Source organism: Crassostrea angulata, chromosome 7 (assembly GCF_025612915.1).
Source record: "Crassostrea angulata isolate pt1a10 chromosome 7, ASM2561291v2, whole genome shotgun sequence".
Classification (NCBI taxonomy): domain Eukaryota; kingdom Metazoa; phylum Mollusca; class Bivalvia; order Ostreida; family Ostreidae; genus Magallana; species Magallana angulata.
This window is the reverse complement of record NC_069117.1, coordinates 49,013,372-49,037,951: the sequence shown is the minus strand read 5'-3', so window position 1 is coordinate 49,037,951 and position 24,580 is coordinate 49,013,372. Positions and strand designations below refer to the sequence as shown.

At 32.3% G+C, this 24,580-nt stretch overlaps 3 protein-coding genes across 3 annotated transcripts; 2 read left to right on the top strand and 1 right to left on the bottom strand.

The window, feature by feature from the left end:
• Positions 1-234: 234 nt before the first annotated feature.
• LOC128155145 (probable asparagine--tRNA ligase, mitochondrial) lies at positions 235-21,016 on the bottom strand. The gene is made up of 13 exons (XM_052816714.1): positions 20,842-21,016; positions 19,731-19,840; positions 19,461-19,581; positions 19,204-19,344; positions 18,968-19,048; positions 18,713-18,819; positions 17,698-17,830; positions 17,450-17,554; positions 16,939-16,976; positions 16,767-16,827; positions 3,647-3,778; positions 3,057-3,181; positions 235-502 (listed from the first exon to the last, which is right to left on the bottom strand). The coding sequence occupies exons 1-13, from the start codon at positions 20,956-20,958 to the stop codon at positions 358-360; spliced, it is 1,416 nt and encodes a 471-aa protein (XP_052672674.1). The 5' UTR covers positions 20,959-21,016; the 3' UTR covers positions 235-357.
• Positions 5,854-11,547, top strand: LOC128155144 (uncharacterized). Its single transcript, XM_052816713.1, has 4 exons — positions 5,854-5,964; positions 6,836-7,449; positions 8,071-8,619; positions 9,091-11,547. The coding sequence occupies exons 2-4, from the start codon at positions 6,837-6,839 to the stop codon at positions 10,665-10,667; spliced, it is 2,739 nt and encodes a 912-aa protein (XP_052672673.1). The 5' UTR covers positions 5,854-5,964; position 6,836; the 3' UTR covers positions 10,668-11,547.
• An 85-nt stretch (positions 21,017-21,101) lies between the features above and the next one.
• On the top strand, positions 21,102-23,921 carry LOC128155146 (ragulator complex protein LAMTOR1-like). The gene is made up of 6 exons (XM_052816715.1): positions 21,102-21,259; positions 21,781-21,842; positions 22,057-22,137; positions 22,305-22,376; positions 22,538-22,667; positions 23,236-23,921. Exons 1-6 carry the CDS (start codon positions 21,206-21,208, stop codon positions 23,326-23,328), a joined length of 492 nt encoding a protein of 163 aa, XP_052672675.1. The 5' UTR covers positions 21,102-21,205; the 3' UTR covers positions 23,329-23,921.
• Positions 23,922-24,580: the final 659 nt, after the last annotated feature.

Genomic DNA, 24,580 nt, shown 5'->3' with positions numbered 1-24,580 from the left:
CACGGATTAGGATTTTGAAGATTTTTGGATACTTTAAGTTTCCCTTTTTTTTTTTTTTTTTTTTTTTTTTTGCTTGTCAAGATTTTTTGGATGGGTCTGGCCCCCCCCCACTTTCAAAAACCTGAGTTAGAAGTGATTGTAACTATTTAAACCTTAATTCAATTAATATTTCAAAGTACAATTTTTTGTCACTTATCACCGATTATTCTGCTGACAAGATAAAACTCAATTCCATTTTGTGATAATTGTTTTAATTTGCATCATACAAAATCCTTTATGAAAAGAAGACAAAAAAAGGAATTTACATTTACACATTTTAATTACATGTATTACTAATTTATAGTATATAAATAAAATCTATAGTTGACAACGACCTGTCCATCGAGGAAATGCTGTGACATCTTTGATGCTGGGCATGCCCAGAAGGAACTGTAGATAGCGATCAAACCCCATTCCAAATCCTCCATGTGGACAGGAGCCAAACTCTCTCAACTCAAGGTACCTATGAGTTGCAAATGAATTGGGTAAAAAAAAACCAAAATGTTCTAGGGCTAACAATTGTCAAAAGATATCTGCATAAGATATAGTAATTAGTAATAAAATGCATGAAAGGTATGTAATGGATATATGCCAAAAACAGTTCTGTGTGAAAAAATATCAGAGTTTCGAGGCCCGTTAGGACCGAGAACTGTCTAATTTTTTTTTCATACAGAAGTGTTTGAGGTACATATCATACTTAAAACACTGCCATTGAATTTCATTGTCGATTTACTTGAGACAGTCCGATTTTGAAGGATATCAGTACTGTTATCACTGGTAATGGTCTGATATTGAGAATCTCACTAATATCCGACTGTCATAGGTCAAATTTTAGACTTTTGTAAAGTAGAATAGTGACCCTCATAGAATAATGACCGGGTGTCATTTTCCGATGTAGAATAATGATCCCCAGTCATTATTCTACGCAGAAAAATGACCCCCGATCATTATTCTACATAGAAAAATGACCCTTTTGCCTGAAGAGTAAGTGTCATTTTCATAAAAATGAGCACACTCTACATGAAGAAAAGTGACCCCTGTAGAATATTGACCCCCTTATAGATTTAAGTTTTTCAGTATTCATTTTTATATATTTGTGAAATATTCTTTACAATATTGTAATTTTTACTGCAGTTTACAGAGAGTAACAGAAATTATAATTCATATTTTAAAAAACTTAAAGTGAAAGAAGGGGTATATCTTAGAAAATAAAACTCCTTCCTTTATATCAAGATACTGACATATTGTATCGGGTATGGTTGTCATCTTAATGAATTACAAATACATGTATCCCTTTATTATTAGCGAAAACATATTAAAATTATTTTGACATACAAGAGACTATAAAACTAAATTCTGTTTATTGGCGATGAATGACTATACTCAACATTGTTCATGAATTATACTTGCATTGACGATCGATTTTCCCCATTTACAAACTACTGGGTATACAAGTGCCTCACCCAGAATTAATGATGAACCAAAGTAATGAAAAGTTCATCCCATTGTTAGGCATTATAACCATGCTGAGGTTAGCAGCCAGTAGAAGCTAACTTTCAGTAAGGAAAAAACATCAAAGTAATGAGAGTTCTCGAACAGAATATATTTTACTTTATCATCGGCATACTTTAATTAATATCAAGACGATTGCTGCATCAATAATTTGTAGGAGCATTGATAACTTCGGAGGCAGTAAAGATTGCCTGGATAAGAAATACAAATGCGTCTTGTGATCAAAATCAAGGGGGATATACATGTAAACCACATGTAAACATCTAAAATGAACCCGAACCTCTTATCAACGCTTTTAGAAATAATCTCTTTTTATTATATTTGATCAGTGTTTATTATCTATCTAAGATTTACTATAGTCAGGTACTCTTTACACAATTGCTCTAAAAAATAAAGTCTATTCATGATCACAAAAACAACATTACAACAAATGTTTAGAATATCGATGTAAATGTATTACGTGGAAGAAAACAAAACTAACGTAAAAAAAATCACATTGCCCTAGAAATGTAAATAAAAAGTATTCATATTCCTTCGTTACCTGCCTCCTCAGTCTTTTTCACAAATATATATATCATTCTTAGATTGAAAATTCGTTCACAAATGAATATTGCTTATAATATTACAACAATAATTCTTTCGTGATTATGTTCGTTAATTATCACACAATTTCCTCTGAGAGAGAATGTTAATTACCCATTGTGTATGAATTTTGCTTTGCAACAGTAGCAACACCTGAACATATTTCTAAACAAACACGTGTAGACCTGGCAATTTGTTGCCGATGCAATTGTAAAATCGCGTAAGTATAGCAAGTTGTGCATAAATTTTGTAAATCAAATATCGTGCATAAATTTTGTAAATCAAATATCGTTTTTAAATAACAAAGCTTTATAAAATGTTCAGAATTATTCATGGTAAAGTATCAAATACAGTTCAGCAGATTTCTACACAAGTGCAGTGTCATTTCCCACCATATGTCGACAAAAGAAGAGACGTAACTGTTAACAAAATTTGTGGCAATGTAAGTGTGATTGTGTGTGTTTGCTACGAATATGAAAAACTATAAACAGCTATTTCTTTACAAGTTCAGTGCTTAAAAATTCAAAATCAGCTGAACAGAGTAAAAATTTAAGTAATTTTAAAGTCAGATATCTTGGATACGGGGTAACCCATATCTATTCTTGTTTACAGCGGGGGTCATTTTTTACAGGGGTCATTTCTCTTTATGTTTTACATGAAGAAAAACAACCCCTGGGTCTTTTTTCTTCAGAAAAATCCAATTATTCTTCAGCAAGGGGGTCATTATTCTATATCGAAAAATGACCTCCGGTCATTATTCTACGGGGGTCATTATTCTTCTTTACACCGGAACAAAGGAATGACATCACAACAGTGTTTTAATGTAATTTTACAAAGAACATAAGCAAGTTCAAACAACAGAAAACAATGTTTGATAATTCACTCACTTTTCAGACTCTGACCATAGAATAAAATCCACATACCAAGAAAGAGTGCTCAGTAAGTTTTTTGATTTCAATCTCTGATGAAGTAAGTCGTATCTCTCTTCTCTCAGTGTTCCCCCACAAAGTTCTCCAACCCCTGGAATCAACAGGTCTAGACCAGCCACCTTTCATTCAAAAAGATTATAAAGAGAAAAATTCAATCCATTTAAGCTATGACCAGGACCCCATCACAAGTTAACTCCTTGCTATGCCCGTAACAATTGCAGATATATGTCTAAGAACACAACATAAATCAAGTGACCAGGGCTGGGCTTGATCCAGAGACCTTTGGGTTACTGGGTCAACAGCTATAACCATTGAGTTATGCCCTCCTTAAGATGATTATGGTCAGGAAACAAAGCTTTTAGCATATGTGCATGTACTGAACAAAGTCAACAGGTGTTTAAAAAAAAAATTCCAGCTTAAAATAAAATACACAAAAATATTCTAAAGCCATATGCATAGTATTATTATTTCCCTTAAACATATTTACATTAACCTTACTACCGGTAATTTAAATAAATCCTGTGAAAACAAAGCAAACAATTTACTTTGAAGTTTTTTTTCTTTTCATAGCATTCATAACTTACTGTTTTGTGGTCCTCATTCAGCCGTGCGTAAAACGGCTTAAGTTCCTCTGGGTAATCAGTAACAAACACAGGAACATTCCCACAATGCTTCACCAAGGCTTTCTCATGGGCTCTCTGTAGATCATCTCCCCACTATGATTATAGATAATTAATATTTTTATAGAGTATGCCAAACTTTCTCCCCCCCCCCCCACCAAAAAAAAATATAATAATAAGTAGCCAAAAAAACAAAACACTGAACAGATATAGAAAAAATTCATTCAGAAAATATTATCCAGTAAGAAAATATGCTAATATTTGTGTGAAGCATCTTTTAAATATAATTTTTTAACTTTGTGATATATAATTATGTTTACGATGCAGCCGATAGGAATCTTCAAACTAAGAAGAGTTCCACTTTTAACAAATTCGGTCGAAAAATCGCGTGAGTTACTATGATGTTTAAGCTAAGACAAATCTTGGTGGCATATCTCTGCCCCCCTGTGTGCATGTTATTTTTCTCTTAATTATGTTGACATGCAAGATAAACATGTTGACATGCAAGATAGTTATGTCAACATCCAACATAACTATGTTGACATGCAAGAAAACTGCAATCAAATAAGAGTTATAAAAAATCTCAAATATCGCCAACATGTGACATCCAAGATGCTAGATACGCTACCTATTGATGTCAACATGCAACTTATTTATGTTAACATGCAACTTCTATATGTCGACATGCAACTTATTTATGTCAACATGCAATTTAGTTATGTTGACATGCAAGATAAATATGTTGACATGCAACATATTTATGTCAACATGCAACTTAGTTATGTTGACATGCAACTTATAAGTTGCATGCCAACATATTTATATCGCATGTTAACATAACTAAGTTGCATGTTGACATATTCATCTCGCATGTCGACATATATAACTTGCATATCGACATAAATAAGTTGCATGTTGACATAAATAAGTTGCATATCAGCATATTTATCTTGCATGTTAACATAAATGAGTTGCATGTCGACATAGAAAGATAGCATCTTGGATGTCACAGGTGGGCGATTTTTTTAGATTTTGTGTAATTCATATCAGATTGCAATTTCTTGCATTTCAACATAGTTATGTTGCATGTTGACATAACTATCTTGCATGTCAACATATTTATCTTGCATGTCGACATATTTGATAGAAAAATAACTTGCACACAAGGGGCAGAGATATGCCACCATAATTTTGTGATCCGTTTAAGTAAGCAATCTTAACTAAAGTAAATCGACCCTCCTGTGACGTCATACATTTTACATAAACCATGAATTCATTAAAATTCTTGCAAGTAGATTTGTAATTTCTATGTTATCATAGGTGCACATCAAAAACTGAAATCATTGTTTACTTGGAGATATTTAATAAGCGTTTTTCATCCTTATATTCGACATAATTCAAAAATAACAAAGGGAAATAACTCTTTTCTACTTTTCTCTAAGTGATATATCTAAAAGCTATAATTTTTCTAAAGTAAACAATTTTTTCTTTTTTTTTAAATTAATTTTAGTTTTCTGGCATAGTAAGCAACAAAAAATAAATAGACAAACAAGTATCCATCCACTTATATTTAATTTAAAACCAAAAAAAGTATGATTTTCAGATGATAATTTCAGCCTTTGGTTTTTATTACCTTACATCTTAAATAGTATGGATACATATATATTCTTTTATTTTTTGATGAAATTCAAGTCCAATTAGTTAAAAAAAGTGAAGTTTTTAACTTTGAATCCATGATTTTATAGGTACGGAGGATGGACAACAACAGGACATGGGGACAAGTTTAGAGATGGACACATGACAGACCAACATGGAGATCCATGGTAACGGCCTTATGTGCTAATCAGCACAAAGAGGACTAAGTAGGTAAGTAAGTAATCTTTATATATATATATATATATATATATATATATATATATATATATATATATATATATATATATATATATATATATATATATATATATATATATATATTCTTGTATATCTAATTTTATTTAATATATTCCCCCTCTCGTTACTATTTGTGGTTACCGTACAAAAGTTGGTTATGAAAATTAAAAGATGACTAAATAACTTTAAATATGTATAATTTATGACACATTATCCTTATGAAATAAAAAAAAATAATAATAAAGATTTATCTCTCTTTGAAAATCACCAATGTGTAACGATAAGGCAATATGGCCGATCTACTCAAAGGAAGCCATATTATCATCTCCCAGTTCACTTTAAACAAGACAACAAGTGAAAATGCATTGCAGTAACAAATGACAATTAAGGTGAGTTTTTTTATTAAAGCTTTCTGGAAATCTGAAATATTTTCAATATCTTTTAAAATACAAATAAGTACCATATCAAGTTTTCAATGATAAATGCATTATCATTTTATGTTTAAGATAAGACAGGTGAGCAGTACCGTGAGCTATAGTACTGGAGTAATTCTGTACAATCTCTGTCAGGGTCAACAGGACAGTATGCCAAAATGTGCTCTTTTTTCTCATGCTCAGTGTTGTCATTGATATTCCAGGGTTGTTTACATTAATGTTTGGGTATCTCGACACACCAATATACAGATCTAGCAATTATATTGCTTGAAATACTAGTAAGCTCTTAGTTATCTAATATGATTTTTTGGGGGGTATTTTTTAAGGGATACTGGAAATTTTGACTGTAGTGCAAATAAGATATGTGTATGGAGCATAAAATTTAGCATTAATCGATGCCTAATGAAAATATCCAATTGATACATGACAAAGTTGATAAGCTTATTATTATTTCTAAAAACAAAAAATTATATTATCCTGCATGTCTTAATGTTCTAAGTTAATTCAACATTTTTTTTATCTGCAAAATTTACTTTATTGAGGTGAATACAATACTTCAGCTACCCTTAAAAGATAATGCCGATATGCATGTGCACTTTGGACTTAGTGTCTAAAATCTTTCTTGGTTAGATAAATAACGTTACCTGGTAATTGTATTGACTTCAACAAAGTTAAATGCATTATTTGTATTTTACCTTCTTTTTAGATATGGCAATAAATATCTTAATTCTTCAAATCAAATAATAGATAATATTAAGATATTTTCTTCAAATCTATTAATACATCTGTACATGATATTTGAACCTTAATATCTTGTTTTTTTTAGAATGGCACTGTCAGATGACGACAGGACAAGATTCTTCCGATTGAGTTCGGTCATCCTGGAAGAATTAACACCAATTTTACAAGATCTACTACAAAATGAAATCAGTCCTAGTCAGATATATATAGTAGTTAAACAAAAAGATTTCAAAAAGCTAAAATTAGAGCAGATATTAGTTATCAACAATGCAAAGGCCGTTGGTTGTTATAAGGAATTTGATATAACTTTGCTGTATACAATTTTACGCAATTACTGTCCAAATATTCAACCTCCTACCAAGAAATGGGGACTAAAGACGATGCCTGACATACAAACTGAAACAACAGTGGGAGATGACATAGAACGCATACGTATTATTAGGAACAGTTTATTTGGTCATATCTCTACACCTGCGGTACCAGAGAATGAATTTGAGGAGCACTGGAGCACTATTTCTGATATCTGTATTAGAATGGATGCCAAGCTACCGAACAAACAATACGTCAAAAAGTTAGAAGAGGCTAAAGATAGAACTATAGATTTGCACACAGAAAAAATATTCATAGACACAATAAAAAAACTTGTCGAGGATGAACTTAGTTTAAAAGAGATAATACTAAGGTTCATAGAAGAAAGAGGTAAAAATATTTTCATAATAATACATATGTATTTACATGTATGTTTCCTCATTTTCATTACTATTGCATGCATAAAGAGAGGTCATAATTTCAAGTTTTTAGTTTAGTTTTCCCTTTATTATTTACCATTATACGTAAAATGTATTAGCCCTGTATCTCTTGGTGAATTAAACTTCTGAGTTTCAAAGTTTAGTCAAGCACTGAATACATGTATATCTAAATGAATCATTCCAGCCATTCTTAAAAAACTAAATTTGGACATATACACTTTGATCATACCTCTTTTATTGATTCGAACCAAACAAATAAGACTCATTAGCAGAGGTATACCTATCTTTATCTGTTGTTAGTTTAATTGTTTTCTGAATCATGCATGCCAGAATGATGGTACAAGTTTGAAAATTCCAGATCTAGCTATTCCATTTATGTCTATTTCATAAAAAATCAAATGAATATCAGATAAGGGTTTAGATATCCCCCAACAAAAGAGCTAGAAATTATATTAATAAATTGATTTCAAAAGCAAAATTCTTCATTCGTGGCACTATATATGTTAAACACATATTTTACACGTATATTGTACTTGATTTTATATATATTGTACTTTTCTTCAATTGATAGAGCTAACTTCAAGTGAGAATGTAACAATTGCAGCCAAAGTTGGTCAGAAAAGAAAACATGCTGAAGCCTTCAGCAACATGTGCATTCGAGCCTTGAATATAGCTGTTGAAACAATTAATGAATTGACATCCGAGTCAGAAATAGAACAAATTTATAAATCAGTAGAGGATTTCTTTAAGGAGGACAAAGAAAACATTGAAAACAAAAATCTAGAAGACATGTTACAAAGACTTGAAGAAAAAATCATTCAATATGCAAAACTGCAAAAGGGAAACACAACGAAAATTATGTTAAGGTTTTTCTGGTTTAATTTACATTTGAAAAAAATGTATGGTGCCAGTGTGGAAAGCTCGAAAGGCAGTTTAATTCTAACATTTACATTTTCCTCAAAGAAAGGCTATGACCTTTACAAAAAGGACTTGGAGAGAGGAATAATTGGACAAAAGATTCTGCAACTGGTTTTATATCCTCCATACCTTGCCAGTTTTGATCTACAAGCTGAGGACCTGGTTGTGTTTTTAAATGGCCAAAAATTAACACAAGACAGTGGTAAGTATTAGGAATATAAAGAAAAACAGGGATGCCACAGCTCTTTTTGTATAAGGACCAAAACCCTCTCAATTGGGAAAAATCATTGACAACTTTTTGTCAAATTTGGAAATTTAACATACTCATGCATTCTCATAAAAATTACGATTTATCTTTGAATATCACCTCTAAAGGTATGTGTAAGGTGTCAGATGGCTTGAGGTAGATAAAATAATCAGCAGGTTTAATATGGATTGAGACTGAACTTTATATGGTCATCTTCCAAATGTAGATGTTTTCTTGAATTTGGTTTTGGTAACAGTAAATTTTGTGAGTTAAGAGCTTCTCAACCCTGACAAAAAAGTGACTTTGTTTAAATAAAATTGATTAGTTTCAAAAGTGAGACATTTGCCTCCTTTGCACTACGGCTGTGCTTACACTTAAAGATACTATCATTTAAACAGAATAAATATTTTAATGTCATTATTTCAGGCGATAATGATGAGTCTATACACAGCAAATCACCCAACCTTGAGGCATGTGCTGATCATCCAGATCAGAATTATATGATGGCATGTCAGCAATGCCAACTTCCTGTCTGTGTTCAATGTATCGAAAGTTCAGAACACAAGGACCATGACTTCAACGACCTTGGTGCCTCATTGAGGAAAAGACTAGCTGAGGTTTATAAAAACATTCAACAAGGTATTAGAAGTCAAAACCAATTATGGTTGGAAAAGAAAAGATTAGCATTAGAGGTCAAAGAAATACAGTCAAGAATGACAGCAAAATACCATGCTCTAAAGCAACTTCTTGAAGAAGTGTTCCAACAAAATCTTAATGATATTGAGAGATTTCAGGAATCACAAAGTGATATCATTGGAAAAAAAATAAATGATACAGACCAGTATATATCCCTTTTAATGAAAAACTTTAAAGAAATATCTGAAAGTCTACCAGCTAAAGGACTGATTCATTTGAAGAGTTGCTCCCTTAAAAAAGATTTGTTTCAACCTAGTGAGATCGACAACCTAAAATTTGATGAAAATGATACAAAATTATCAGATATAAATGATCTTTTTGGAATTCTAAACATTCCCAAAATCCCTCGCTCTGAATCAGGTATTGAATTAGACAAAATAGATGATTCAGAACTTGTTGATGAAGTCTCCAATGTTGAAGAGGTTAAAGACATGAAACTAGCAATAATAGAAGTTCCACCAGGAGTGTCTAATTTTGAATACACAGGACAGCAGCAGATAAAACTAACATTAGCAACATCATTCAGTTTATCGAGAACTGCTTGTCATGTGTCTCCAGTATCGTCAAACAGGGCCTGGGTTAGTGATTTTTATGGGGATCTCTATCTTTCGGATGATATTGGATATAAGCACTATCAGCTGAAGACTCTGTCAGGGGGCTCAGGAAGTCATACAGTCACAAAAGAAGGGGAACTCATATTTATCAATCCTGATAAAGAAATCATGAAAATTTCCCAAGACTTTAAGAAAGAAGATTTGAATATAAGACTCCCCTATTCAATGATACCTTCTTGTGTCTATTCTTCCCATTTCAATGCAGATCTTCTGATAGGCATGTGGAGCAAAATATCTGGCATGGGAACATGGCAAAGGATTTCTGAGACAACTATGGAGGAGAGCTATCCGATTCAATATGATGAAGGCGAACTGCTTTATGAATATCCGCAATACATCACAGAGAACAACAATCAGGATGTTATTGTTTGTGATTCTTCCAAAGGAGCTCTAGTTGTGACAGATTTCTGGGGAAATCTTCGATTTTGTTACAAGGGGCATCCAGAAAAGTTGGGATTTGAACCAAATGGAATATGTACTGACAGTTGGGCTCACATTTTGGTCTGTGACCTGGCCTCAAATTCAGTTCAAGTTATTGACAAAAATGGACATTTCTTATTCCCCCTCCTGATCAGCAGTTATGGGTTTGAAAGACCATTTTGTTTGAATCTTACACAAGACACCCTGTGGGTAGGAATCCAATCTTATCCCCTAATGCTAGTTTTTGATGTGCAGTATGATGACCAAAAATAAACAGTAATACCATGGTATACATACTGTATAATTACTTCAGTGGTCAGAGATTTTTCATCATTTTTAATTAAATGAATTTTTGATTAATAAACTTGTATAAAAATGAATTTAAAAAAATCATAAGCAATAAAGCTTTGCATTCTTTAAACTTAGTGAAGTGTATTCTTTTGTCAAGCACTTAATACCTTCAAATGTTTAGTCATTAAACACACTAGTATGTTTTCAATCCCAGTTCTCATGATAAGATGCTGAAAATGCCCCTCCAGCATTCCATGACAGATCTGATAATTATGTCAATGTTTTTCACCATTCTGTACACATGACATCATTTCATGTGGGAACTTATTTATTCATTTTATATATAATAACATATGTTTAATATAGGGAAAAATGCATGCTGGTAATTTACTTACTAGACATTCAGAAATTCCAAAATTTATATACCCTAATACATGTATTACCGTTTTCACATCTTGTTTTACTTAAATGTGAAGTAAAAATATTCTTGTGCAAGAATACTTTATGACATCTGTGAATCTTCATTATGAATTTTAATTTTGATGTTGCAAACCTCTGCCTGCAAACATGAAGTTTCATGCAGTTATTTCATGTTTGTAAGTCATAAAAAATGTCATTTAGATCCACTTACTGAAGTGATTTGTGAAATTAAGTTGTTAATTTTACAGTATTCTACTGCTTAAAGCTTAAGGTGATATTGGACACCTCCATTTTGTAATGTACTTCCTATTGAAATAAACAATAAAATCAGTATAATTCTATAAATGTTTTATTTCACTAAATTATTACCTAATAGCATAGCGCAATGGGTTAGAGCGTGAACTATGAGTCTGAAAGTCATGAGTTCGAATTCTGCAGGGGCTTTTATATTTTTTACATTTCAAGAAATTGGTAAAAAAAAAATTTGTCGAATTGGGTAGAATTGAAAAACATAGGTAATCATAGATTACTAAGCTCACCGAGACGGAGCATCACCCTTATGAGACATCACCTTCATAAGACCACCTTTATCATTTTATATGAAAATCATACTTTATGATCTTGGATATTCATGGATTCTGTTTTGACAAAATATCGTATATCATCTGATAATTTTTTTTATGATAATCATATGTTCATATATTAATCAATACAATGATATAAAATTAAATATTGCATCATGTCATATTTCTAATATAATATATATCATATAATAAATAAAATACCGTAATAAACAATAATGAGATTTGATATTGTAACGTATGATATGACATTGTATTGTGTTATACCTCATTGTATTTGATCACATAATACAATATCATAAAATATAATACAATATAGTATCATATTACAATATCATATTACATAATACACCATAACACTGAAACATGATATTATATTGTATAATATAGAATGATATTGTATTGAATGACACTGAAACATATTTGATACATTATATGATATTATATCATATAATACAATATAATTTGATTTCAACATTGTATCTTATCAAATGATACAATATTATGTGATATGGTAAAATATTATAAAATACATTATTATATTATACATATTGCATCATATGACACAATAAAATATATTACAATATCATATAATACAATTTCATGTGATATGATAATATATAGGGATGGGACGATCCACCGATGCACCGGTGCATCGCGGTATTTATTTTGACGATATTTGGATCGATACATTTACCATTAATACAACGATACCTTACCGAACTTTTTTTATTTTTCAAAAATATCCGAGCTTCATATATCGGCTATTTTTAGTCCGCGCGCCTAATATGAAAGTACAAAGATGGCGGAAAACCTCGTAAAGTTGTCAAAACTGTTAGGAAGCTAAATATGGAGTGTGGAAAACTTTTGGAGTACTTGTTTATGAAAAACTAGTGTACACGAGACTAAAGTAATTTGTAAATTGTGCAACGCTCATTATGAATATAACAAAATAACTTTGGACATGCAGTAATACATCGGCAGGTTGAATAAATTTTAAACTTTTATTCATGTTTTCATTTAATTGCAATGTATCGTGATATGTATCGTATTGCATCTCATGTATCGTGATATGTACCGAATCGGCTCAGTACAGTATCGTCCCAGCCCTAATAATATATCATATAAACCAATATCATATCATACAATATCGTATGATGCAATATTATATAATATTACAATATCATATAATACAATTTCATGTGATATAATTCTATATTACTGAAACCAATATCATATTATACAATATTGTATGATACAATATTATAGAATATACAATATTGTATCATAGAATACAATATAATATTTTGCAATATCTTATGTAATTGTATCATGTGATGAAATAATAAATTAAAAATACAATATAATATTATACAATATTGTATCATAATATACAATACTATACATAACAATATCATGATACATAATCATATCATAAAATATCAAAAAATTGATACAATATCATATCGTATCGTATAACTTTTTATAATATAACATATGATATCATATTGTATCATATCAAACAATATTGTTTCATATCATACAATACTTTATCATAGGAATCATGTTATATCATTTATCAACAAACACATCTATCTATCGAGCTGGTTTGAGTGAGGTAGGAGATTTCTTTAGCATCCTTGATAATGGAGATCAGGCTCTGCTTCTGAAGCAACCTCTGCATTTAATTTATAATAAAGTTAAATCAACTATGCAAGCTATCATCTATAAAACATGTGACCTGTTCCAAACAAGATATCTGTGAGCCAATGCTCACTAGTGATACCCCCGCTCTGATGTGAATATGAAAATAAGCAAAGTCGACATTTAACAGAAAGCTGGCATCCGATTGGTACAGAAATATATCCCACAATATGGCATGCCTAAACAAATAGTGTGTTAAAATTTCAAGCATCTGCGATAAATAGCTGCTGAGAAATCTTTGAGGAAAATTTTTTTGAAAATTTTGGCTAAAATAAACAAAGTACTCATTTAACAGGAAGATGACGTCCAGTTGGTACAAAAATATATCCCACGATATGGCATGCCTTAACAAACACTGTGTAAAAATTTCAAGCATCTCTGATAAATAGCTGCTGAGAAATCTTTGATGAAAATTTGTTTGAAAATTTTGGCAAAAAATAAACAGTCATTATTTAACAGGAAGTTGACGTCCGATTGATACAAAAATATATCCCACAATATGGCATGCCAAAACAAATAGTGTGTTAAAATTTTAAGCATCTGCGATAAATAGCTGCTGAGAAATCTTTGACGAAAATTTGTTTGAAAAATTTGGCTAAAAATAAACAAAGTCGACATTTAACAGGAAGTTGACACCCGATTGGTACAGAAATATATCCCACGATATGGCATGCCTATACAAATACTGTGTAAAAATTTCAAGCATCTGCGATAAATAGTTGCTAAGAAATCTTTGACGAAAATTTGTTTGAAAATTTTGGTTAAAAAATAAGCAAAGTCATCATTTAACAGGAAGTTGACGTCCGATTGATACATAAATATATCCCACAATATGGCATGCCTAAACAAATAGTGTGTTAAAATTTCAAGCATCTGCGATAAATAGCTGCTGAGAATTCTTTGACGGAAATTTGTTTGAAAATTTTGGCTAAAAATAAACAAAGTCGTCATTTAACAGGAAGTTGACGTCTGATTGGTACAAGAATATATCCCACGATATGGCATGCCTATACAAATACTGTGTAAAAATTTCAAGCATCTGCGATAAATAGTTGCTAAGAAATCTTTGACGAAAATTTGTTTGAAAATTTTGGTTAAAAAATAAGCAAAGTCATCATTTAACAGGAAGTTGACGTCCGATTGATACATAAATATATCCCACAATATGGCATGCCTAAACAAATAGTGTGTTAAAATTTCAAGCATCTGCGATAAATAGCTGCTGAGAATTCTTTGACGGAAATTTGTTTGAAAATTTTGGCTAAAAATAAACAAAGTCGTCATTTAACAGGAAGTTGACGTCTGATTGGTACAAAAATATATCCCACGATATGGCATGCCTATACAAATACTGTGTAAAAATTTCAAGCATCTGCGATAAACAGTAGCTGAGAAATCTTTGACGAAAATTTGTTTGAAAATTTTGGTTAAAAAATAAGCAAAGTCGTCATTTAACAGGAAGTTGACGTCCGATTGGTACAAAAATATATCCCACGATATGGCATGCCTTAACAAACACTGTCTTAAAATTTCAAGCATCTGCGATAAATAGTTGCTGAGATAAATGCGACAGAAATTTTTGTTACGGACGGACAGACAGACAGACAGACAGACAGACAGACGGACGGACAGACGGACGGACAGACAGACAGACACACAAGGGTAAAACAGTATACCCCCTCTCCTTCGGAGCGGGTGTATAAAAACTAAACCTCATCCAGCATCCGAAACCTATGGCTCAGATTCAGCATTCAAGCCCATCAGGTGCATTTGTATCATAAGACGCATCATCCATGCAATTTTGGTGAAGTTTGGACCAGTAATAACTAAGATATCATCATCAGAGGGCACTAGCAATTAAAACCTTAACTTCCTCCAGCATCCGCAACCTATGGCTCAGATTCAGCATTCATGCCTGTCAGGTGCATCTGTATCATAAGACACACCATCCATTCAAGTTTGGTGAAGTTAGGACCAGTAATAACTAAGATTTATTTTTTAGCATCTTTGATAATGGAGATCAAGCTCTGCATCTGAAGCTACCTCTGCGATTCATTCATATTACAGTTAAATCAACTATGCAAGTTTGAAATAGTACTATCATCTATTAAACATGTGACCTGTTCCTAAAAACTTAACTTTATCCAGCATCCGAAACCAGACTGTCAAGTGCATCAGTATCATAAGACACACCATCCATGGAAGTCTGGTGAAGTAAGGACAAGTAATAACTAAGATATCATCATCAGAGGGCACCTGTTTCAAAAACTTTATCTAACCAGCTCTTAAAACCTTAACCTCCTCCAGCATCCGAAACCTATTGCTCAGATTCAGCATTCAAGCTTGTCAGGTGCATCAGTATCATAAGACGCACCATCCATACAGGTTTGGTGAAGTTAGGACCAGTAGTAACTAAGATATAATCATCAGAGGGCACCTGCAACAAAAACTTAACCAGCTCTAAAAACCTTAACCTCTTCCAGCATCCGAAACCTATTGCTCAGATTCAGCATTCAAGCTTGTCAGGTGCATCAGTATCATAAGACGCACCATCCATACAAGTTTGGTGAAGTTAGGACCAGTAGTAACTAAGATTAATCATCAGAGGGCACCTGCAACAAAAACTTTAACCAGCTCTAAAAACCTTAACCTCTTCCAGCATCCGAAACCTATGGCTCAGATTCAGCATTCAAGCTTGTCAGGTGCATCAGTATCATAAGACGCATCATCCATACAAGTTTGGTGAAGTTAGGACCAGTAGTAACTTAGATATTGCTATCAATGGGTACCCGCAACAAAAACTTTAACCTGCTCCAAAAACCTTAACCTCCTCCAGCATCCGAAACCTATAGCTCAGATTCAGCACTCAAGCCTGTCTGGTGCATCAGTATCATAAGGCACACCATCCATGCAAGTTTGGTGAAGTACAGACCAGCAGTAACTAAGATACTGCTATCAAAGGGCACCTGCAACAAAAACTTTAACCTGGTCCAACAACCTTAATCTCCTCCAGCATCTGAAATTTAGGACCCAGATTCAGCATCCAAGTCTTTCAAGTCAATAGGTAGGTCCAGATGCATCATCCATGCAAGTTTGGTGAAGATAGGACAAGTAATAGCTTAGATACAGGACCTGCAACAAAAACTTTAACCAGGTCCGGACGCCGACGCCGACGCCACCGCCGACGCCGAGGGTATAGCATAAGCTCTCCTTGACTTCGTCTCGGTGAGCTAAAAATACTACACCAGTGAAAGTATTCTGATTACATAGTACCGGTACATGTACTTTTATAAAACTAATATCTACAGGTGTCCTATACCTCCCTAATTGTCTTAATTAGACTAATAGTATGCATAATTAAATCATAATTTCTTACCTTGAGTTCTGGGCTTTCACAAATTTGATTTACTATGCTGAGTGCTTCTACATAAGGCAATCTATATCAGACAAAAAAAAATATGTTGTTGATATAATATTATAATAATGTTGATATATATGGAAACAAAATATTGGACATATCAAAGGTATATTTGTAAACATATTTGTACCTTATAAATTCTTTTTCTATCATGTCGTCAATTGCTGTCTGGAAAAAGATCAGAATAGCATTAAAAAATAAGCATTGAAATAGTCAAAGCATGAATTTCAACACAAACTAATATTTGCAAAGGAAAGTGAAGTAAACAAATTCATTGACATATACAGTAAGCAGGTTTTGATTTTCTTCCTCATGTAGTTTTAAAATATACAGATTTATTAGGTAAAATTTAGTTACGATGAATCCCTATAAAAACAAAGTCCTAAAAAAAAATTCAAGTGAATTTTAAAGCATTAGGTGTTTTTTTCACTCTTTATGACTATCGGTACTGAAAAAGCTTTCTGAACCATCAAACTGAACACCAGCCTTGGAAAAATTTTCCAACAGTATTTTTTGTAAATTTAATTTTTCTATTATATACACATGTAATAAGAGCAATATGGTTATAAAGTGTGAATTTAGTTAATCTAATCAACCATTGGATAAAAGTTTGAAAAAGGCCATGATATGTTTGAGCTTACCAACAGATCAGAGGAGGCAGAATTTCTCCGGTGGACAAATCTAATATCATCGGCTGAAGTCTCCATCACTTCTCGAGTGAGGGACTTTATAAGACCTTCCATCACCTAAACAATAAATAAGGAATGCAAACTGGAATACAGCACAAGTTATTCTGATATAAGCAACCATTTTTTAAGGTCTACGAAATCATCCTAGAACACAGTTGTTCTGATAAAATAGGCCAGTCTAGAATATCATAAGTTTGTACCTGCATAATATCTTCTAAAGATTCAGTGAAGGAAAGCTCAGCTTCTATCATGTAAAACTCAGCTAAATGGTTACTTGTTTGACTTCTCTCTGCTCTAAAGGCTGGACTAAATGTGTAAACTTTACTGATACCACTGAAAGGCAAACAGCAGAAATGTTCAGTTCTCATTAGTCATGTAATATCTATATACAGATGATATAATTTATCATAACTAATAGGAAAACAGGAATGAATAGAACTTGTACTCCATATGCCATTACATTTTTCTGTTATTCTAAGAAGACCATATAATTTTTTGAGAAACTGTTAAGTTAACAATAGCCTTTCAAGCAAAATCATAACCATGTGTTTATAATAGCTGCAAGGAAATTGTAAGCAAATAATGACAAAAAAATATAAGTCTAATTTTATGTATCCTCTCGCATATGTATGAGTTTTTGAAAGATAGTGTTCCCCTCTCTTTCTCCACCCTCTTTTACCCCCCCCCCCCCCAACTCATAACTAAAAATACTCAAACTTTCATGGGTGATAAAAGCAAGTTTTCAAGATTGTTTGTGCATATATATGTTTGTCTGTCGGTGTATACACCTGTCTGTACATGTGCTTTTTTATGTGACTGTGTTTATATTATACTTATATTCTAAATCTCAAATGAAGTGAATATGTGATGTGTATGCACTGTAAACTAAATATATAAGAAGATGTAAATAACCTGTACATGAAAGTTTGAAAAAAAAAAAATCATAACCCTATTTCATTTTTGATGTCATCTGATCTTGATTAAATTTCCAGTTTATGACCACTTATACATGTCCTTATCCAGTAAACTTGTCCCTGGACTGTTTGGGACAAACCTATTTCAAAATACTTAGTTTCATGAAAACATCTGACCTTTAAATACCAGATAATGACTTAATGAAATGTAATCTTGCCCTTCAAACATATCTGTTATAGTTGTCAGTTAGGTACCAAGTTTTGAACTGAGTTAATTGCCTTGTCATACGTCTTGGTTTACCTTGCTATGGCCTCAAGGTGGAGCTGTCCTGAAACTGTGAGGAATACTGGGCTAGTGAAGAACTCTGGAATGGGTTTCTTTTCGTCATCATCATTTTTCTCTGAGACCTGTAAATCATGTTGTCTCTATACAGCAATGGTTTATGCATTGTGAACCTCTGACACTCAAGTACTTGTAGTACCGGTAAGTGTCTCAATAGTATGTCAAAGATAATTTAGGATTAATATCTATAAGAAATGTACTTTACAAACATACCTTAACAGTAAATAGTTGTCCAGCGCCTTCACAGTCATTGCTTGACAAAATAGGAGTGTGTATAAAAATGTACCCATTCTCCTACGATATAAAACAGAGAAGTGAAAGAATTAAAGACTTTTAAAATTCCAACAAAATAAGCTATTCATCCCCACTTTTTTTATATTGTCTTCAAAAAGAGTAATGAAAATGACATTAATATTGCAAACTGAATTAATAAGGCCAGGTATCTTTACCTGGAAGTACTTGTGTACCGCCATTGTGGCGGTGTTCCGGATCCTCAGGACGGCAGATGTCAAGGCGGTCTTTGGACGCAGGTGCAGGAACTGCCGCAGGTGTTCATGTGAGTGAATTTTCCTTGGTTGAAAAGGATATTTCTTAAAAAGAAAATTAAGATTCTTTTTAAAAATCTTTCTCTACCTATTGGCGTACATTTTCTAATGTTTTCCCTGAAATGAATTATAGGCCAACAGTTTCTAATTTAGAGTTTCACCTGCATGTTACAAGGTCCATGTACTTTAATCTCCTCTGCCAGGAATTCAACACTCTGTTCCTGTGCAATGCTTTCTTGATATTTTCCATATGCAGTAATACAACTTCCCTCTGTCACATCTCTAAAATGCCCACATTATGTAGTACATGTAGCAAACTAACAGTTTCATACAAAGGAGATAAAATCATCAATTCAAACCACGGATATAATATTCAATAAATCTGTTATCTTTGAATAACAATGTTCAAAAATAAGAAATTCTTTAAATACTTGGAACAGATTTCTGGTGATGTCACTATCTGTGCTGCTGGTTTGCCAGTTCCATCATTCAACTGAATGAAGTTTACATGTTTCTGTTTTCTCATATGACGGATCCAGCCCTGGAAAAATGTATATAATTCAACACACGTACTGCATATGATTGTATTTAACATTCATATGCACTGGAAACTTTCATATAACAAACTATCTCACAATGAATAATAGACTTCAATCAATATCATCTAGCTGATATCAAATCTTCTACACGTCTCTTTTACTAAAATTTTGTGTGAATAGAACTTAAGTGTAGCATCACCAACGAAGGGGAGTAAGTATACCGGTAATCCTTTTTTATTGGCTGTGGGTACATGAGAAGGAAATTACTGCATGTGAACGTATTATATTTAGCATGTATGATATTTAGCAAAAAATGAATTTTCAACAAGTAAGCGTGGATTTAAATTGGTGTTTTTCTGAATGTGCTCATCTTAATACATATATGAAAGGCATTTCCCAATGTACTTGAATTAGCAGAGTCCGCTTTCTGTCAAAAACGCTAAAACTAATACACAGCCAAATGCAATACATTAACAGTAATTATTTGTAGCCCATAAAAGATTTACAAAAAAAACCCCAAAGTATATTGGGAAATTGACCTTAGACCATACCATGTTGAGAACAATTCAGACTAATAACTAATGACCTTCATCGCCCACGCCCCATATCCGCACATGTTTCCTGGGAAAGAGAGATGACATGTCAATGAAGAAATCTTAGATTTCTCTCCTTATATTGCTTTTAATTGCATTTCCCTAACAAATGTATTTTTAATCGTCAAAATGTACCGTGAAAGAGAATCTGGGACAGGTAAAAATGAAAAAAGTTTCGGAAATTTTTGTAAGAGTGGTAGCACACGTGCATACTCGACCACAGTTTAGACCCCCAAATAAAAGTTTAGTATTGTAACGTGTCACTTTTCTCACCATGTTTATTTTTAATATCAAATCATTATAATCTGCACAAAAAGGTCAAACAATTCAACTAAGATAGTCTACTATACACATTTAAGTGACAGCCCATCTGTTTTACAATTATATAACGATCATGGTATTAACAATACCTTCATGGTACTTTCATATCCGCGTCCATCTGAAAACCGACGTACATTGCATCGCTGTAAAAACCTTTGACAGCTCACGCAAAACATTTTCATGTTTTTGCTTATGGACGCTGACATGTTGTTGCCCCGCAGCAAATCAAATATTAAATGATTACCATTGTCTAAATTAAATATATGCAGCGTTTCTCAAATACACATTCTGATTTAAAAATGTTTTATATCGGATAACTATATATCTATGGTATAATCAATTGAATATTCTTTATCGTCTGCGGTACTTAAACATATAAACTATCATGTGATAGCAAGGTGAAGGTCAATAAAATAGAAGTAGAGTATCCCAAAATATTTTGGTTAAAGTACGATGGGTTGCTGTTTTAGCGACAGCAGCGACAAAGATGGAGAGGAACCATATTCGGTATTTCATTCTTATTTACCAGGTTTCCTGCCTCTTAGACATTAGATACATACTACATTTTTGGGTAATCTCGAATTTACTCAACATCAAAACTGCACAGGGGGTAATTTAATGTATGAAGCTAAATTAACATCTTGATATAACGTTTTTTCTTTTTGAAGAATGACAGATCAATGTTCTATTTAGGCTGACACTTTGACCACATAAAGTATATATGTTTTTTTTACCTATTAGATTTATTTGTAAATCGAATTGACAACAGATCGACTGATTCATGAGTAATCAAGCTTCAATCACGTTTTTTTTCTCAATTTTTGTATGCGAAAAATACAAATCACACCATGGAGCCTGCATCTAAGTGAAATATAGAGGCTGGAAAATACATTTAGTATATTCATGTACATGCAACGATTGGAGTGGAATATTTCTTTTAGATTGGGGTAACATTTCTGGCATCAGACTAAGCCTACCTGTGTTTAATCCCAATTATTTATGTACATGTGTAATATATATCGTTTTAGAGTACAAATGAAAGAGCCAGATTATTACCAGAACCAACAAGTAGTGGCCAATCTGGACCAAGGTAGGAAGTGCTAGAAGTTTTTAATTAGATTAGTCAAGGGTTGTTGACATTTTATGTGTGGATTTTTTTTTTTAAACAAAACTTTATTAAAAAAAGAGACATAAAAGAATTTGACAGCAGGAATTCCTATATAGAGGTTCTTTTCATAATTTGTGGGATATACTGCTATCACAGAAATCCTTTTTTCAACATTTTATCTTTTATTTTAAAAAAGCTATAATACACAGTCTCAAAGAAATGCACAGAAGTTGGATGAACCCTCAGCCTTAGAAAAGATTCTGCATAAAACCGTGAGGTACTGTTGTTGATAAATTTCGGTTTGTTAAAAAATAGAAACCATAGCAAGAGAAATCCAATGTGTTTGCATTTGAAACCAATATGTATGGGAAAAAAAATTTCCTTGGTATTTAATTCAAAGGTACTTCATACAAGTTTGAATGATGAATATTTTTTTTTCAATAGAAAAATAATTGACGTGTCCCCTGGTGAAACAGTTGAACAACAGGAATACAATGATAGAGCACATCAATATGGGTAAGAGCATATATAGTTTATACAATATAATGGCAGAGTATTTCATCATCTTGAAGAATGCATCATCATAAAAAATAACTGATGAAATATTGGTTCATGAACAAAGCATTGATATGTGCATTATGATGCTCATAAAAGACTCTGTACATTTTGTTTTTCAGCATTAAAATAAACATGATTTTAAGTGGGTCTTCTAAGATAAGGACAAGTCGACCACCGCTACCCAATGGCATGGCAGCCCCACAGATAGTGCTTAGTTCTGCTCCAGTGTCACTGGCAGATATCCAGCTGGTAAGAGAAATATTGTAGTTAAGTCATACATATACACTGTTTTTCTGATACATGTATAGCTTCTGGAATTAACTCTTTATAATGAAAGTTTATATGTTAGAGTTCTCATATTGTTTATCTTTGGTACAAATCATCTAGAGGAATTCAGGAGGAGTATGCATTCATATATGTTCAGTAGGCAGAAGGATGTTGAATGGATTAAATATATACCCAATTATGCTCATAGATAACTTATGTTCAGGCAAATTGCTATCACCCAGCATTTTTATGCATAAATTGGGTGACAATTAAATTCTTTGATTTTTTCCCACCTTGTTCAGAAAATGGTCAAGTAAACACTGACATTAAATGGTACAAGATTTACATGTAGATATGAAGTGAAGCGCATTGATATGTTCTGCATAAGTCAGCTTTTAGCCAAACCAGGTTATAAGACATTATCTAAATGATAGGCAATTCAAAAAGTGTTGTACAAATAAAATTCCATTATTGGTAATTCTTGATTATTTAAGTGAAATTAAAACTTGCAGTATTGAAGTTAATACCGTTAAGATATTTGTATTCATAGATAACGCTATCTGCAGAAAAAGCATTACAGGCAGTGGGTAAAGTGAGGGTACAGCACAAGGAGGACTTGGTGGTGCCGTTTGGGGTCCCCTGAGGGGGCCACTGTATGTTAGGCTTGTGTTAGAACTATGATGAATGGACAAAGAATGCAGGAAAAAGACTGGGGAGTATGTGTTAGAGAGAGTTGGTTTTATTTCATTCCATCTTGTGATGTTTTGGGAGTGAATGATATCATTTAGCCATATTTATTATGATAAACATGAATCAGGTTTTCTACTTTTACCCATGATTCCTTTGTTTCTAGATCATGCCTTTATAAAAAATATTTTGTGCAATTGGAAGAAATTTTTTGAAAGAGAGTTGTGTATTTTAAAAATATGGGGTTTTTTTGGTTTAGCAACACAGTATTATTTAAATGTTATTATGTACACTAAAAAAATCTCACAGTTTTGGTAAGATTTATAGAAATGATGTGGATACTTTTATGTTCAAGAATTTTGATAAAGTATGCTATCTGTCTAAGTCATACACCTGTCTCTTTTCATGTTGATGTATAAATGCATTTTTAATTAAACCAACGGAAAATTTGAATAGTCAAGCAATTAACACATATTGGTGCATTGTACATGTATATACAAAAAGTTATACATTTATATACCAGGTATTATGTACCAGGTATGTACAAAAGAGAAGAAATTCAAGTGCGATATTGTATATTTTTTGGTCAAAAGTGACACCATTTCCATTTGAGATTTTCATCGGTGTGAATGTGAGATTACTTGGTTTAAAACCTGTTCAGATGAAATGAAACTGTGATAAGTTGTTCTCTGTGTTCAGTGGAAGACAACATATTGTACTGTGTAATATTGGTGTATTGGAAAGATTGTTTTCTGTAGTGGCCATGTAAATAGGTATAAAGTATTTTGGTGCATTTAAAAATGTTTCCATTATTAGCAAAAGTTTCCTTTTTTTATTCTGTTCTGTTATCACATTAGGTCTACTGATATTTCATATTGAAAATAGGTGTACAAGTACATACAGTCAAACTTTAAAAAAAACGTTCACCTCTGAAAATCAAAAATGTTTATAGTTTTATGTTCTTATGAATAAATTTGATGGTTTTTACAGAGTCAGTTTGAAAATTTTACAGTAAATTCATGTCAGAAAATATGAACAGAAATGTTTTTGAAAATTTATGTAGAAAATGGCTAAATAATATTTTTTGACCATCTAAGAAAATTAATGATTCCATGAAATGAACTGTGCATTTTCTTCTAAATACTTATGTACAGGATATTTTGTTTTCTTAACAATGCTTTCCAAAAAAAAATCTAAATACATTCTAA